Below are 17623 nucleotides of genomic sequence, written 5' to 3'. Positions count from 1 at the left end.
TACACGAGCATTCTGATGCCTGGTGACCTGGTTTACCACAGCGGTAACATTCTTGACTCTGCACAGTTTTGTGGGCAGGTTCTTGTGACACTTTTTGCACCCTAGGGGATGCATCGATGTATTGCGCCTCCGTTGTGGCCAGTTCCATGGAGACAGCAATATCAACAGCCTTCTGTAATGTAAGCTGAGCCTCTGTCAGTAGGCGCTTCCATATAGCTTCACTGTAGAGGCCACACACTAACCTGTCACACAGGGCATCATTTAACATCTCTTTAAATTCACAGTGTTCTGCTAGCTTTTTTTAAATTGCTACAAATTGTACAACTGTTTCATCTTCTTTTTGGTCTCTTTTGTGGAACCGATATCTTTCAGCAATTACCAGTGGTTTTGGGGAAAACTGGGACCCCAGGATTTCCACGATGTCACTGTAAGATTTAGTCTCAGGCTTAACAGGGTGTAGTAAGCTGCGTAGCAGGGAGTAGGTTTTAGCCTCTACAACACTTAAGAATATTGGCACCTTCTTCGCTTCTGTAATGTCATTTGCAATAACAAAAAGCTCAAAACGCTCAGTATACACATGCCACTGCACTATATTCTCATCAAAAGGTTCCAGTGGCCCGGCCAGAATAGACATGATTTTTAGTTTCACTTTCACAGTCAGTGCAAACAAGCAGTTTTTTTGTTTGTTTGTTCTTTACCTTGACTTCTACTTCCTTCTGTTACTGGAGCAGCACCGGAATCACATCCATCGTCGCCACTTGTTATATCCTTGGGGGCAGCCAGTTTAGGAAGAAATCACTTGAGGCCAGACAGCAGACAGCTAACAAAACTATCCTTTATTTACAGACATAGAGCTCACCTAACTGGCCGAAGCTGGCTGGGCTATCCCCTAATAATCTAACTCAGTTGCCATAGGAACAAAAACCATGACAACCAAATACACAACAGCCCTGTCCCAAAGAATTTACAATCTAAATAGATAAGACAATCAATGGGTGGGACAGAAAACATAGGCCCTGGGATGGGGAAAAAGAGGCCAATATCTGGCCAGTATCTTAAAACGTATTAGGAGCGTTAGACAGTGCTTGGCACTAAATACCAATGGTTAGATTGATTTTAGTTCTGGGCTGCACTGGAGCAGGCTGGTTCTGGGTTCTCCAATCCACCATCCATATGATTTAAGACCGTTATACCAGAGTTTCCAGCAATAAAGGCCACTAGCATTATTTGGAGAGCTGAGAAATCAAGTACAAAGCTCACTTTTCATGAAGAAAGGGAACTTTTTTCTGAATGTCAAATTCCTTTCCCATTCAATAGGTAAATGGTGGTACAGAATGTCAAGTTAAAAGTTGTTTTGAACCACATTTTAAAAGAACACATTTCACAGGAGTGAATAGGCGTTTTTTTTAGCATACAAGTGAGCAAATAATTATTCTTCCAAATCATAGTTGTTGCTTGAAACCACCTCTGTGTTGTACTGTCTGTGTGTGAACTTTGGCTAACTCTTTATGCAAATCTTTGTATTTCAGTAGAACATAGTAATCAGATTCAGCCTTAGAGTTAGGAACAGGTGATTGTGTTTGGCTAAAATAAGAAATAATTAACTCCTTGACCAAAACTGGAATCATCCCTGAACCTTTGTAGATGTACAATAAGTGCATTTCACATTTTTGAACCCCAATTAATGTATTTTAAATTGCTGTTTTTCTCTACATTTCCTGCTTCCAGTGAGGACAGGAAGCAAAAATGCCAAAATCCCACAAAAAATTGTTCTCATTCAGGGCACAGGGTCAAATTTTTAAAGGTCTCTAGGTGCATACGGGTGTACATAGCTACCTAATGGAATTTTCAAAAGTGCCTAACCCCCATGGACTTGAAAAATCTGGTCCTCAGTCCTTAGCTGCACGTGCTTATTTTTAAAATAATCCAGGTACTTATTCTAATTTTGGCTCCATTCCCATGGCATGAACTCCCCCTTCTCTTGAAGACATGAGGGTTGCATTGGTGCAGCAGGGAACAACTGATTGAATGTGCATCTTGCAGGTTTCATTCAAAAAGGATAGTATGATGAATGATCTTTGTCCTGTTTTCTGCAGGGCCTTAACTCTTTCTCTTGTGACACTATTTACTAATTAACTCATTCGCCCAGAAAGTAGAAAGGGCACAGGAAAGAAGTGCCAGGGGAAGAGAGATATAGGCCATGTCCAGACTAGGGTATTAAAATCGATTTTAGATACGCAACTTCAGCTACGTGAATAACGTAGCTGAAGTCGAATTTCTAAAATCGAGGTACTCACCCGTCCAGACGGCACGGCATCGATGTCCGCGGCTCTCCGTGTCGATTCCGGAACTCCGTTAGGGTTGATGGAGTTCCGGAATCGATGTAAGCGCGCTCGGGGATCGATACATCGTGTCCAGACTAGACGCGATATATCGATCCCCGAGCAATCGATTTTAACCCGCCGATGCCGTGGGTTAGTCTGGACGTGGGGTGAGAGAGGCAAACTCTCAGTTAGACCCAAGAGAGATCTCCCACCTCTCCTACCCTTGATCAAAGGGGCTGAGGATTATGTGCTGTTGTAGATAAGGTGCTCTGCAACACCCTAAAGGTGACAGGGGAAATGTAAATAAACTACACATGGTGCTCGCAATCGGAGTGTCTCCGAGCAGGCTGTGTGCACAGAAACAGACAGGAGTGGAGGCGTGCCCTGACAATAAAAAATTTGAGGCAAAATGAAAGATTACTTTAAGAACTGAGACATTGATTCCAGATTAGGGGAAAACACCAGTAAAGTCATATTCCAAAGAGTAATGATGCACAGCCAGACAGTGACGTCATATTCTCTCTTTATTTTTTTAAAATTTTTTTGATGCATCCTTATATTCTCGTGATGTGATCAAAGTCCTCATAGTGTGAAGCATCCTCATCTTCAGGATATCCTCCTATGGAATCTTTCCCTTCACTGTGGAGTCAAAGTTCTTCTTTCTGTTTTATGACAGTCTCTTCCTCAGTGAGATCCAATTTGCTTTCTCCAGGAGGAGGCTTTAAAAAATGAATGAAATGAATGTTTACACCAATGATGTTCCACGTTATAGCCTCTCAAGATAAGAGAATCACTTTAGTGAGTATTTGTTCTCTGAAAAATGTTTTAAAAATATTGTAAGAACTTTAGATGATTTTTCTCTTTTACATCTTAATGAGATCAGAGCTAGTGCTGCTGTTACGAAAAAATGAGATCTCGCACTCACATATCAGCCCCTGGGCAAAGCTTAGATGAGATGCCCTTAGTGTGAAATTCTGATAAACTCTTGAAAAACCATTCACTCTCACTATGTAATGCATGGGCAGATCTAAAAATCCTGTAGAGATAATGCTCTGTCTTTTCTAATGCAACCTCAAAAGAACTGCCTTTTGCTTTTGCCATTTGTAACCGCCCCAGTAATGGAACGAAAAGTATTACTCCAACAGGGGATTTTCACATCAAGCAGTGCACTGTGCGAAAAACCTAGTGTATCCTGCAGTATATGCTGGACAAATTCAGATGTCATTCAATAAGGACAGCAAATATAAGCAGGTGGGCTAATGCCAAGCGCTCCACCTCGAGCAGTGCAAAGCACATCTTGGAGGGGTTTCAGACTGACTGTAGAATTACCCTGCAGCCCTTATACTTTAAAGCGGAATAAGGCACCAAGAGAGAAATGGTAGAATGCACATAGCTCTGTAATACATCACAGAGGAGTGTGAGCGAATGTGATTCCTAACCCTCCTTCAAACATGTGACTGGAGACCCTTCACCACAGCTGCAGCCCCTTCATGTGTACAGCAGGAGAAGGACCTCTGCTTCTCAAAACCAGCTGCTTAGTCATCAATCCATCAGTAAGCCCTGAGAATGAACCTGAGTGAAGGGTGAATCACATTCCTCAGTATTTCTCCATCCACCATCTCATTGCTTCCCCTCACCTTTAAAGGGCAATTTCAGTGGCATCCTCGGTGCATCCGGGGCACCTGCCTTCTCACTCCTTTTCGCAGAATAGGCCCTGGATTCCAGTGAAAGGCAGATTATGCACCAAGTTGTCCTTTCTCATCAGAAGTTAGATGTGAGGACTCTGCTGTCACTTTTCTAAGTGTTTTCTGCATGTAGCTTGAGTCTCAGGTTGTTAAACTATGTTGTTTGTCATTAACTCAAAATGAAATATGTGTAGATATGCAACTGAGTCAGTATGGAGCATCTCGTGCATACATAGTGTGCTCTGCAGCAGATGAAGCCCAGCCTCCTGGAGACAGGTTGAGTCAAGGGCACCAAAACTTGTGGTTGGTGAACCAGGCTATAGTCCAATCCAGATCACAAAAAGGAAAGGAAAACATTTCAGTTACTTCTGCCACAGTGCTTAGAAAGGAGAGAAGCCCCACTGAACTTAAAGGGAGTGGATAAAATGGGAGCTAGATGTGAACCTTTCCAATTTTCATCCAAACTAACTTTGGCTGGGGTTTTGATTTGTAAAATCAAAACCCAGGCAAAGTTTGGTTCTCTCTTGCCCAGATGGCAACTGCTTCCTGCTACCCAGTGTGTGGTTACACTAGCTTCTTGGCTCAGAGACCTGTAACATGAGCGTCAAGAAAAGAAGGATCATGTGTTGTAAATCCGGGTGTGACTGTCAAATCCTTTACCTTTTTGGTTGCTTCTGCTTTTGGCTTGCTTTGTTTTTCTAAGAATTCAGCAAAAGCCTCCAGGGTATATTCCCCGTCATATACCACAACCTGAAAAGAATAGAAGGATAAAGAATTATTCTAGGCATAAAATGCCTGAAATCAGACCACAGTACGCAGGGATTTCTGAGTTATGCAGGCTTATCGGACTCTGGACTCTTGCATTTAGGTTAGAAAGCCATGGAGGTTAATTGGGTATCCGGAATGGGGAAGGAGATAGATACAAATACCTGTGAGAAGAAAGGAGGGAATCCTACACAAACCAAACTCACTTACCTTATTATACTAGCCTGGATCCTGCCAACTAACTATTGACATCTCATGCATATAGTTAAGCAGATGCATGCATTTTTTTTGCAGAAAAGCTCATAAGGTGAGCTTTTCAAAGCTGCCTAAAGGATTTTAATTGGAATTGGACATCGAAAACTATTAGATGGCTTTGAAATCCTCCACCTAGGGTGATTAAACTAGAACAAGAGGCGGGTGAAAAAGTAAATTTGCCTATACTTAATGGCTTTGAAGAATACTTCATGTGTTGAGGCAGAATGCATTGCTGAATGTTTGTTTAGGGAGTTGGGAAGAAAGATCATTTCACACTGAGAGCTTTCGAATTCTCCAACAATCACTGAATACAGCACCGTTTTAGAGACTTTTTCAAAACGTGCTGTGTGGGAGCTTAAGGAAAATTGTAAATGTGTTTAACCATAATGTAGTGCGAGGTTGTATTTGCTTAACATAAAAGTTCCCACTTGTGATCTGAGCAAATTTAAACATCCTCAGGCAGTGTAAACTGGTCTACCTGCACTGAAATAAATTGGACTATGCTGATTTAACTGAAAGGAGGATCTGCCCTGTTTGAATTCAAAATACTGTGTGCAAAATTCCTCCATTCCCTTGTGATTTCAGTAGACTTACACCAGGTATTCATTTTGTCCGGGCATTAAAATAGTTTGAATATGACAAGAAAATACACAGCTACATTATGTGATGTTTTCTTAAAAGTGCTCATGGGTTTTTAAATTTCTTGAACAGAACAGTTGTTTTGACTCCTTCAGAGAAGATAAATGTTCTCCAAAAAATCTTGAGCCTGTCTGACGTCTGATGAGGTAATCAATGATAGCTGAAGCAGCAGGGTCTCAGAACCTGAAGGTTGTCAAAGTGAGATAAACCACCCTCTTAAGCTGCTCTTGGGGGTTTGCAACCAGGGAGAATTTTCAACATCTCTCAGAGCATTCAGTTCTTAAGAGGATATAAATGTGTATGTCTCACTTAGTGCCAAGAAACAAAAACAAATGTCAGCCTTAAACACCATCTAAGAAATTGCTAATTTATATTTTATTTGCACACAGCAAACAGGGAGACAGTCTGTTTCATCAAAAGATCACAAATAGTGCATGGCAGACCCAACCACTCCTTCTGAGGGTGTTAGCAGATGAAATATCTGCATGTTCCTTCAGCTCTGATGGTAACTGTCCCCATCAGATAGTTAAATGCCAGCTATATTTTTTCAACTCTCCACATTTAGCTAGGGAATTTAAGAGTTTTCTGATTCAGTATGGTGGCTGATCGCTTTTGACAACAAAGTGTCCTCTGTATGTCAGTGGTCACTATTCGCTTGTTAGAATAAACAAATCTTTATTAAAGCCAAGACTTCAAAAACCAGACCCTTGAGTAAGCACTTCTGAAAATCAGGCTATTTACATAGGTATTCAAATGTGGACTTAAAAGCTGAGCCCCCACCAGCTTTCTAGTTACTCATTTAGAACCCTAGCGAAGCTCCTAGTTTTGAAAATCTTGTTCGTGGACCGAATCCTGCTCCCACTGAAATCAGTGGGAGTTTTCCAGTGTTGTCAATGAAAGCAGAATCCAGTCTTAAATGGCCAAAATCTAAGGCATGGTTTGAATGAGAGACAGCTGATGCCGCTGAGAAAAAAATGGGTATTCCATAAAACCACCTTTGTATTGTGAGAAAGTGTCTGATTGCACACCAGTCAACTGAGCATGCAGTAATGTTTAGTTTCCTGATGGCTTTATCACAGTCCTTTCAGAACAGCCTGAGGGAGATGATAGTGGTCGGAAGTCATGATATCCTCCCTACCCTAGTCCTAGAAAACAAGGGCCTGATCTTGCTCTGACTGATGTCAATGGCAAAAACTCTCATTGATTTAATGAGAGCAGGATCTAGCATCCAGATGTAAGAGAGTTTTGGGGAAGGGGAAAATCTTATCTCAAGGGTTTTACTCTCCAGGCTTTTTTCACAATGTGAGGTTAAAGTGGCAGTCAGAAAGTTACCACTATCTTCATCCAGCATAGAGCTCTTCCTATCTGTAATTCTTTAACAGTGAAAGGTGTTGGGTAGATTAGACACTGATACAGAACCACCAACCCTCTGACCACAACAAAATCCCGATCTTGGGAGTCGGGCATTGCATGAAGCATTATAATTACTATCCCATTTGTTGAAAGCTGACAATCATCTTGGTGCTGTACAAATATACAGAGATGTGGCTGCTGCCTCAAGGAAGTTATGCTCAATACGGGACACAGAGACAACAGTTCAGACATACAGTGTCCCCTATGTGCTGGCATGATTTTCACCTGATGTGTTAGACCCATACAGGGGTCATGTCTGAAAGACTGTGAGGGAGAAATAGGTTCTGGGAAGAGATTGGCAGGAGATCATTTGGTGCATGAGAAGACAGAGACTAACCCATGCAGAAGGGTTAGACTGGAAGAAGATGCAAAGTTGAGAATGGGAGAGGCTTACACAGAGGGGGAACTCACAATCTTCATTGACCTTTGTCACACTAGCATTTAGTTCCCATCCCTAACAAGAGAGAGGGATAAACACCACAGAAGAATTACAAGGAGCAAATATTTGTAATTGTGCTGTGTATTTCCTGCTCCTCTTCCTTTTTTCTCTCGCTCTCTGTCCATCTGCTTAGCATCTGGGCACCAAACTCCAGTCTAAGGCAGGAATGTGGTAGGAGAGACTGTAAGCTCTTCGGGGCAGGGCCTATCTTTGTATTATGCATGTACAGTGCCTAGCACAATGAAACTCTGATCCCTAACTGGGGGCCTCAGAACACTACCACAATTTAGATAATTAGTAATCAAATTCAGCGACAACCTGGTGTCCCAACTTTTCATTATTTTTTTTTAGAAAACAAAAGGTCATAATATGTTTTTTTAAAAGTATTGAGTAGAAAACTGTTAAGTGAGAGGGATGTAGAATGTAGACATTAAGGCCAGACCCAATAGGGATGTGAAGGGCTGCTGTTCAGTTCATTAGAAATTGTGCATGCACGTCCAAGGGAAGAATCTCTCCCTAAGAGATTAAATGAGGACAAGTACAAATGTCTTAGAATTTAATTTACGTGTGGGCCATGAGGAGAAAAATGAAAAGCTGAGTAATGTTTTAATTATAACAGTATCATAGAATTGAATTTCTTTGATCCAGAGCTGGCGTTTTCTCTTCAATTAAATTATCCATGTGAATGGAGGATTATGACTATGAGGTTAATATATTTCTATTTCTTCTGTCCTTTCTTGCAGCAATACTTTCAGAACATTATGCAACATGATGGTACATTACATAGCATATTCTAGAGATAATCAGCAATAGCAACAGCTCTTTATTATTTTTATTAAGAGGCACTTGAATTTGCTGCTACTGTGGTTTGTGATATTGGCAAAGCTGTCTGGCAAAGAGTTTCTGAAAAGCTCAGAGGACATGGCCTCTAAGACAATGTAAACATGTTTTCATAAGCCAAACTGCTACAGAAACAATTCAAACAGGTAACATGAACAAAGCACTGAGGTGAATAAGTCCTGAGTGTTGTTTTTTTTAAATGACTGTTACGCTAAGCAGCCCGTGCAGAATCCATTCTCAGAGGCTAGCGCAGGACCATGGCTGTGGGTTTTTTAGAGGTTAGGGTTCTGCAAACACCCCTGAAAGTCCAGGACCACTGGAACCTGGGACAGTACAGGGATTGACTCGGGTCACCAGTGATGATGGCTATATAAACTTCATTAGTCCAGGTCTGTTAAAAGTCTAGTATGGTCTCATACTAGAACCTGATACGTGTGAGTGAGGGCTGTAGGCAAATATTTTGCCCTTTAAACTCAGATTCCTTGCAGAAGTGGGTCCATTTTGCTCCATAACAAATATGTTTTATTCTCACTTTCATGGCACCTTTCTCACATGCTCACTCATTCTGACATGCACACACACACACACTGAATGCTTCTCACCTGGTTATTGGATCCAACAGGAAAGAATCTAAAGAATGTATAGCGGTCTAGCATAACTAACTGGATGTCATTTGCTGTAAAGTCTATTTTGGCAATTACTATATTTCCATGACGTTCATATTTCTTGCCCAGCTCATCCCAAATTGGTAAGAGTTTCCTACAATCATGGGACCAAGGTGCATCTGTAATTTTAAAAACAAAAATAGATGTTCACAAATCAAGCCTATGAATTTACTCCACTGCTTTCACAGGAATACAGAAAACTGATAGGTGCCAGAGCTGAAATGGGCATTACCCACTTATAGAAACAACGGGGCAAACAAAGATGCACGATGAAGTCAGTAGGAGTTTTTCAGAGTAAGAACTGAGCAAAATCTAAGTAAAAACCAGACGTTGTGACCTAACAAACACCTTTTCTTCTGGTACCACTTTTGGGTGGCAGGAAGCCTTGCGGCTCAAGTAGGTCCCAGCATCTCCATCCTTGTTACATAGCAATGCTTTACCATCCTGAATTTAGGAGGGAGATGGATTATAGCCATAACCCAAATACGGATCTGTTTTGTGTGACTGACCCTTTTCTCTATGCTATACCAAACCAAAACTCCAGAAGTGAAATCCTGGCCCCACTGAGATCAATGGGAGTTTCATTATTAATTAATTTATTTATTATTTATTGCATTATCTGAGTACATGCACATCTTTCTTCATGTTAGTTGTATTTGTTTCCCTAAGGCCCACCTTTTTTCCAGTGGTGTTCATCAGAACACCAGCAAGCTTGGAACTGTGTTCACAAAAGCCTACAATTGGCATTATAGGGCTAGGTTTGGTCTTGGGTTACGCACCCAGGCAGAGGCACAATGGGGAGTAAGAACTCGTGGGTTACTTGGATTGTGGGTCTGGGTGCACAGAGTTATTCTGCATCTGCTATTCCCACCCTGGAGCAGATGGATGGGGAGGTGTGGGAAATAGGCACAGATGCTCTGGTGGTTGTGGGAAGGGAGAGTGATCTCCTTCTATTTAGTTCAGCAGGAAACTACTTCCCCTCGGAGCTAAGAGGCACAGCAAAGAAATTGTGGCTCCTTTTGTGGGGCACTCCTAGTAAGATGTCCTCCATTTTTGCCTTGGGATCTGTCCATGGAACACAGTTTAGTTCCTATTGTATGGCACATTTGAATGTTACATTGTGCAATAAAATGCCAGGATAGCTTTGTCTTTCTCCAAGATTTCACACTGCCTTGGGAAGTATTGGCTTTAGGGATTCCTATACAGAGCAAACTTAAGTCAGTACATGAACCACACTGTTTCCTTATGATATGGCACAAATCTTCCTATAATGCTTTGAGCAGACAGCAAAATTACAGTAATTATGTAATGTATAGTGCTTCATTTGATACAGAACAAATCCATTTGCCTTTTCACATCAAAGTGATCATATTAAAACAATCTAGAATGATACTCACAGAACATTACAAACACATTCTTGGTCTTATTAAAGGCGACCCTGTTGAAATTCTTTCCAACAAGCACCTTAACAGGATTCTTGTCCCAGTCCTGCGGGATTTCTTCACTAGATACATGGGGCTAATCAGAAAGAGAAACAGGGATATGAAAGTGATGGGGATATCAGGAAGCCATATTCCGGTTCAGGTTTAAGTGAGTCCAACTGGACAATATTCAGCCAATGCCCTTACTTACTATAGTTAGCTTTTTAAAATATTGTGAGTCATGTCAAACTATAAATAGGTTTGTGATGTTGCACTCTATATGATTTTATGAAAATATGCTAATGTAACTGGAATATGCTTCATGCAAAAGGTCTCTTGTAAGGTATCATTACGAAGCTTATAATGTACTGAGTGTGATCATCCTATTTATATAAATATACCAGTCTTGTATCTGAAACTAGAAATATGAAATATAACTTTGAGGGCCTAGTGTAATTATGCAAAGTGTGGGCCATTAATGGTGGTTTGGAATCTTGATGACTCCCATTAACCAGGACAATTGACTGTAGATGGCTCTGTTTTACCTGCAAGTCTTCCTGTATACATGTGCTCTGGCAAGCGAGTAATGAAGTCTTACAATGACATGTAATCATGTCCATCTGGAATCCATCTTTAACCTGGTTTCTTTCCATTAAGAAGGAGGGGGTGGGAGCCCACAGAGGGACAAAGGATTCCAGCCTTATGCAAAAGATGTATAAATTGGTAGAACAGAACAAAGGGGGAGAGCCATCATGAGGAATCCCCTAGCTACCACCTGAGCTGGAACAAGGGCTGTACCGGGGAAAGGATTGTGCTCAGACTAGGGAGGCATCCAGTCTGTGAAAGAAACGTATTGAAACATCTTTCAGGGTGAGATATTATCTGTACTCAATTGTGTTACTGTATTAGGCTTGGATTTGCATGTTTTAATTTATTTTGCTTGGTAACTCACTTTGTTTTGTCTGTTACTACTTGGAATCACTTACATTGTACAGTACTTTCTGTATTTAATAAAATCACTTTTTACTTATTAATTAACCCAGAGTATGTATTAATACCTGGGGGGAGAGGCGCAGACAGCTGTGCATATCTCTCTATCAGTGTTATAAATTGTTCGCCTTCTACGAGTTTTCCTTGTATAAGCTTTATAGAGGGTAAAACTGATTTATTTGGGGTTTAGACCCCATTGGGAGTTGGGCATCTGAGTGTTAAAGATAAGAACACTTCTGCTAGCTGCTTTTAGTCAAGTCTGCAGCTGTGGGGCAAGTAATTCAGACCCTGGGTCTGTGTTGGAGCAGACGGGCATGTTTGGCTCAGCAAGACAGGGTGCTGGGGTCCCGAGCTGGCAGGGAAGGCAGGGGCAGAAGTAGTCTTGGCACATCGGTTAGCAACTCCCAAAGGAGCTTCTGTCATCTAACCCGTCACAAGGTTACTTGAACCTACACGATCCAGTTGTCCTACAAAACCTGGCTGAATAACAGTCAAAAACTAGAGAACTATAGAGCTTGTTTATTGTGGAAGAGGAGTGAGGTGGCTATATAACAGGGATGAATGCCACTGCCTAGATTTCTCCGTCCCCTCCACATGATTCCTTCCTTCCTCTTAATGGACGCTGTTAAATATGAAAGTAAATCAAGCATCAGAACATTGAAAACACAATACAGTTACAATGTATCTGTCTTGGAACGTCTGTGGCAAGAACGTTCTGATACCTCATTGTGATGACAAAATATTGTAATGAGAATAGAGAAAAGTGATCCAGCAGGAAATAATTCTAGTGAAAAAGATTATAAGGAGTCATGAAAATAAGGAAACCCCAAAGGTGCTGGCAAATGTTATTATCCCTACTATACAGATGGGGAAAATGAAGCTCAGAGAGGTTTTATGGTCTTATTTTCAGAGTTGTTCACCCTAAATGTCAGTTGAAGTTAATGAAATTTAGAGGTACTCATCACCTTTAAAATTCAGGCCATAAGTGACTTGCCTAAATTCTCACAGAGAGTCAATACTGTGGTCCATCTCAGTTATCCAAAATAAGGGAGTAGACTAGTATGCACTGAAAACGGAGCACATGACAGCAACAAGAACGAGCTTGTAAAATCAGAACCAGGCTAGTACACATGGTAGAGTAGGAACTTAAACGACATTTTCACTTTATGCTTGCAAATGTGCTAGAATCTTCAGGTGGTGTCAAATGGACGTCTGACTCTGTCTCTTCAGAGAGGCATACCTTTGCTTTCCCACCTAGGTAGCTGTGACAGAAGCTTCTTAGATTCTCCACAGTCACCTCATCTGCAGGCATTTTGTACTTTGCATCACTTGTCAGGTTTAAGATTCGCACTGCAGGGACGTCTACCTCAGTGATGCGAAAATACTCAAAAATACGCCCGTTTCTGGTTTCATTTGTGTCCACCAAGATAAACATTATCTGGAAAGGAAAAACAGCAGCATGCTGGATATCCAGCTTCATAGCATCCCATTACATCCTAAAAGCAGAAGTCTATTACCTTAGAAATAGCTGTGCAGTTGTTCACGCTAATCAACATCTTTTGGATTCCTCCACAAGGACCTGCATCAAACAGCTCCATCCTTCACTTTGAATTTCAGATTAAAAGAAATTAGATTCTGGACATGAAACTCTCAGTTAAAAGCTACTGAATCTGAAGATGAGTTTGGACATGAAATTTCACCCTGTGTACGGGAATTCAATCCAAGGGCTTTGGCTTAATCCATAGCAATACAGGCCAGATTTGAAGTTTAGATCCCGAAATGAACCTCCCGAAACTTGGCATTGTTAGGATCCAGGCTTATCTGCCACTGGAACTCTGAATAACCGTATACTGAGCATGGTTCACCCAGCAGTTCTGTAAACTTCTCTGTGCCCCAGCTCTGACATAGTAACAACATTCTAAACAAGGTAAGTTTGGGCTTTTACTGAATCTACTTGATACTGCAGTACTACACAGAGCTGCAGCACACTAATATTTAGATTTATTTCACAGTCTGGTCAATTATATTGCTCTCTCCCACACAACCAAAGCTATGCTACTTGCCCCAGTAAGTTCTTATTGCTTCTTATAGCCCTGCATTACATGACAAAACTTAATAGTACAAAAATCTGAAATATTTATAATCCAGGTGTCTTTACCAATAGTAGAGTAAAATGATTGGTGGTGGTTTTACTAGCAGATGAATTCTCATTCTGTAGCACTTAGAGTGTTTGGAGCAATAGTAGCAAAATTTAATAACTGACAGTGGAGACTGCTAGAAAATGCTGTTTTTTACTTATTCTCCCTCTCCTTTGCTGCATTCCCCCACCCCCTACACATACACACTTTGCTGGATGAAACGGTGTCATACAGATTCTTTGCAAAACCAGTTAAGGTAGAACTGCTGGTTTCAGCTGTGGCCAACAGCAAACTCATTGAAATTCCCAGAATGGCATTTCCAGACGACATCACAGACTAGATGCTGAGCCTACAAAAGCACTACTAAATGTTTCATGGCTGGAAGTTCCCCTTAGTACGGTTCATATGTAAGATCAGAAATTGGCTTGATAGGACTGGTCAGAAATAGGTTTGTTGTGCATGACACAGTTAGAATCGTATTTTTAAAGCATCACTCTCCCTTTGGGTTTACTTCTAATTTGATTTCTCCAGACCATTTTGCTTTAGGACCCATGCTAGAAAAATGGTTCTGAGAACTACTGGAAGTGGTTTGATAGCAGACAAACTGACAGCCATATATTCCTATCAGTAACATTTGGAGGGTGTTTTCCAACTGATCTTCGACATCTGACATTTGCAAAGCAGGACTCTAAAATAAACTACATCACAAACCTTTCCTCTAAATTCCACAGCAACAGACTTGTAATCTTCATAAGTCTTGTTGAATGTCTCTGAGTTCTTAGGGGTGAACAGCAGGATGTGATTTTCAACAGGGACATCAAAAATCTTCACAGATGTCTGCAAAACAAAAAGCTCAACATCTGTTCCACTGTAAGCAGAACAGTGAATCACATGCTCGAAGTATCAATGCCATTCAGTCTGGGTTTGCATATTGTACTTTCCAAGACTCATATAGTTCCCCATCATTTTCATAACCCTGGGATTTTGCATTGTTTTAAAGAGGATAAAGTGCGAGAAGATCAGCAGCTGCTAAGTGGGTTTCTTGCTTAAGGAAAACCTCAGTATTATTCATAGAATGAGACCACAATGGACCATTATGGTAATCTAGTATGACCTCCTGTATAACAACAAGCACAGAATTAATGCTGGCTGGAGTTCTCTAAGTAAAAGATAGTGTTGTCAATAAAAACTATTAGGATCAGCTCACTGAAAAGCAACCAAACACTTGGCAGCTGCATAGCCACCTTTAGCCTGAGATTTGGAATATGATATTAACCTTTACAACTGTCTGACCCTGTTTTCCGCTATTTACCAAACTGGTAGGGTGAGTCCTTAGAGCTAGTGTTTGTCTGGTCAGTAGTGATGGTCAATAGAAATGAATAACAGGTTGGCCATCAATTCAGAATAGATCCGCTTTGTTGCACGAGGATGCAATTTCAAATAAGGTTTTCCTGTGTGGTTTAACAGAGAGAGAACTCCACCATGATCGAGTTTTATCTTCTGAGTTCTCCAGGAAAGACGTCAATAGGGGAATATTGAGGGATGTTTTTACTGTGCTCTCAAAACTGGAGGAAAATATCTTAGTGGGATTATAGCCCTATAAAACATTTGCTGTTCTAGTGTAGGAAGCTGTGTGACTGTTATGACAGTTTTCTGCATGAGTCCCTCTGTGCATCTGCTGGAGTGGTCAGTGCTACAAGCCAGTTTGTTGAGATCCGCTGTTAGGAGTGACAGAGACACACAGGGTTCTGTCAAGGAGATTTTACATTTGTTCTTCCTTTGCTGCTTTTATGAATCTAACATAGAAGTCGCTTGGAGTGGAACCGTATGGTATACGGGAAGTGAGTATGGTAAACAGAACAGCTAAGTAAACTGGAGTCCCACTCTAAATTCTGTCGAGCTTCATTGTCCAGCTCAACATAGCCCCAGGCTGGTTCTGGAATTCCAGGAGCAACATATTAAATTCCCTTCTGCTTCAGCTCTATTTAATTCCATACAGTGAACATACCTCAAGATTATACTCTGTGACCAAATCCATGGTAAAAGTTTTAATTAATCTGGTAAAATCCACTTTGTTCTGCTTGCCGTCTTCAGACACTTCATTATGTACAGGTTTTCCCTTGAGTAATAAGAAAGTAAAGTTTTTAAAGCAGCCACTTTTATCCTTGACTGTAGCAAGCATGCTGTCATTAATTAAACATGTGTTCAAATTTACTTTTTTTTGTCAATAGCAACTAAAATTTCATAACTCTTCTATAATAAATGGCACTGCCAGATTAGTAACATGGTTGCAACTGAGTGTCAAGATAAAGCTGACACATTTAATTTACTCCATGCGAATAATCCTAATACACTGTGTATGCACTCTAAATTCTAATCCAAGACCCTTTCGGTGCCTAGGCACAATGAAATGGCAAATGAACCTTTGCTTTAACAATTTCTTGGTCTGTTTTGTTCTGTAGCCTAATTGTCAATGTTGCTTCCTTATAGTTTTGTAGTTGTCATTGTGTTTGTACATTGCTTCTTCCCAGTGCCATTTGGGGGAAAGGAAAAAGATCCCACCACCAAAAGTGACGTGCTACAGAAACGCTGATCATCCACTGCAGTCCGTCAGAAGTTGTACGTGCTCAGTGAATTTGAAAATTGAGCCACTTTTCTTTAGGTGACTAAATATGGCTTCAGAAGCCAGAATGCAGGCCCCAGGTTTCCATCGTGCACACCTTCTTGAACACAGCAATGGTGTTCTCTCGGATACCATAGCTCACAAAAACCTCCTCGCTGGCTGTCACCCCGAAAGGCAGCTCTGGCACGTCTCTTGCAGTCTCATAGAAAACTTCCACTGCTCCACCGTGAAGTTCCTGTAGAACAAAAGCAGTGATTTATAATCACCAGCAGCCTGTATGGTGCTGGCATGGATGGGAGTTAGGAGCAGACTGAGGCTGACCTCACGCAGGTCTCTGAGGTTTAGGTGAGGGAGTAAACACCCAAACTAGCAGGACTGGCTGCATGACCTTTTCCAGATAGTGTCTGCTGGGCTGGTGTGGGGCTGATATGGCATTCCCTGATCTCAGTGCCTATCCTGCCTATTCTTCTGCTCCACCATTGCTCCAGGCAAGTCCTGGCCTTGAGATGGGCTGTCCAAGAGGGAAAAGAGTCATGGCAGCACGAGATCCTGACACCACTTCTTCACCCCTTCCACACAGGAACAGTGAGAGTCACTAAAGAGAGTCCTGTCTATGCAATAGATCAGAAAGAAAGGATCTCTACTTGATTGAGGACCTACCTATTGACATGTCTGAATTGTTTTACCTATATCTGAGGCTTAGATAGGAGGTTCTTCAAGGTAGAAACCTTGTCTCCTAAGTCTGTAGAATAGACAGCGTGCTGCAAGCCCGCAATTAATAGTAAATAACAATGATGAAAGGCAACAGTTCCTGCAGTTTCCATTTAATTAGACAATTATTTCATGCTAAATGAATAGTAATTTATATGCTGAGATCTTCTGACACATTCTGGCAGTCATGTTTGGTGAGCAATCTGTGACTAATAGAAGGCCAGATCCGGCTCTTTATCTCTTTTGACAGTGCTTTATTCTATTGGCTTCCACCTGCTGTATTTCTGACATGTCCTAGTGCATGCTGATGATAATCTATAGCCATTTCATTCTCCAAATGAATTCACAAATTCCAATCAAAGAAGTCTGCAGGCACTAACTATCAGCTCAGTCCAGTAACACTATTATACTGGGCCGGATGGTGAGTCTTTTTTTGATTTGCACCTTAGTTCATTAATAATTTCAGGGGGGCTACTGGTGGAGCAAAACTCTAGTTGGGATGAACATTTTCACAACTGGCCCATTGTTTTCAGTGCATACCCTGCCTCTTCCCCCTAAGGTGCTATGGCAGCAACAAACAATACTTCAATTGCCCCAACAATTGCCCTATCAATAGAAGTTGGAGCATACATTAGAGTGGTGGTTCTCAAACTAGGGCCGCTGCTTGTTCAGGGAAAGCCCCTGGCGGGCTGGGCCAGTTTGTTTACCTGCCACA

General features: G+C 41.3%; 1 protein-coding gene across 4 annotated transcripts; it reads right to left on the bottom strand.

Moving 5' to 3' along the window:
• Positions 1 to 2857: 2857 nt before the first annotated feature.
• PDILT (protein disulfide isomerase like, testis expressed) lies at positions 2858 to 16313 on the bottom strand. 4 transcript variants are annotated; one of them, XM_050968746.1, is made up of 8 exons: positions 16295 to 16313; positions 15583 to 15693; positions 14286 to 14411; positions 12677 to 12874; positions 10423 to 10543; positions 8963 to 9144; positions 4670 to 4759; positions 2858 to 3043 (listed from the first exon to the last, which is right to left on the bottom strand). In XM_050968746.1, exons 2-8 carry the CDS (start codon positions 15610 to 15612, stop codon positions 2972 to 2974), a joined length of 819 nt encoding a protein of 272 aa, XP_050824703.1. In that variant the 5' UTR covers positions 15613 to 15693; positions 16295 to 16313; the 3' UTR covers positions 2858 to 2971. The 4 variants fall into 4 exon arrangements, with proteins under 4 accessions (XP_050824703.1, XP_050824700.1, XP_050824704.1 ...); XM_050968743.1 differs by lacking the exon at positions 16295 to 16313 and having other exon boundaries at positions 15583 to 15767; XM_050968747.1 differs by lacking the exons at positions 15583 to 15693; positions 16295 to 16313 and adding an exon at positions 12954 to 13040 and having other exon boundaries at positions 14286 to 14348.
• Positions 16314 to 17623: the final 1310 nt, after the last annotated feature.

Source organism: Gopherus flavomarginatus, chromosome 9, assembly GCF_025201925.1.
Source record: "Gopherus flavomarginatus isolate rGopFla2 chromosome 9, rGopFla2.mat.asm, whole genome shotgun sequence".
NCBI classification, from domain to species: domain Eukaryota; kingdom Metazoa; phylum Chordata; order Testudines; family Testudinidae; genus Gopherus; species Gopherus flavomarginatus.
This window is presented reverse-complemented; position numbering and strand designations above follow the sequence as displayed.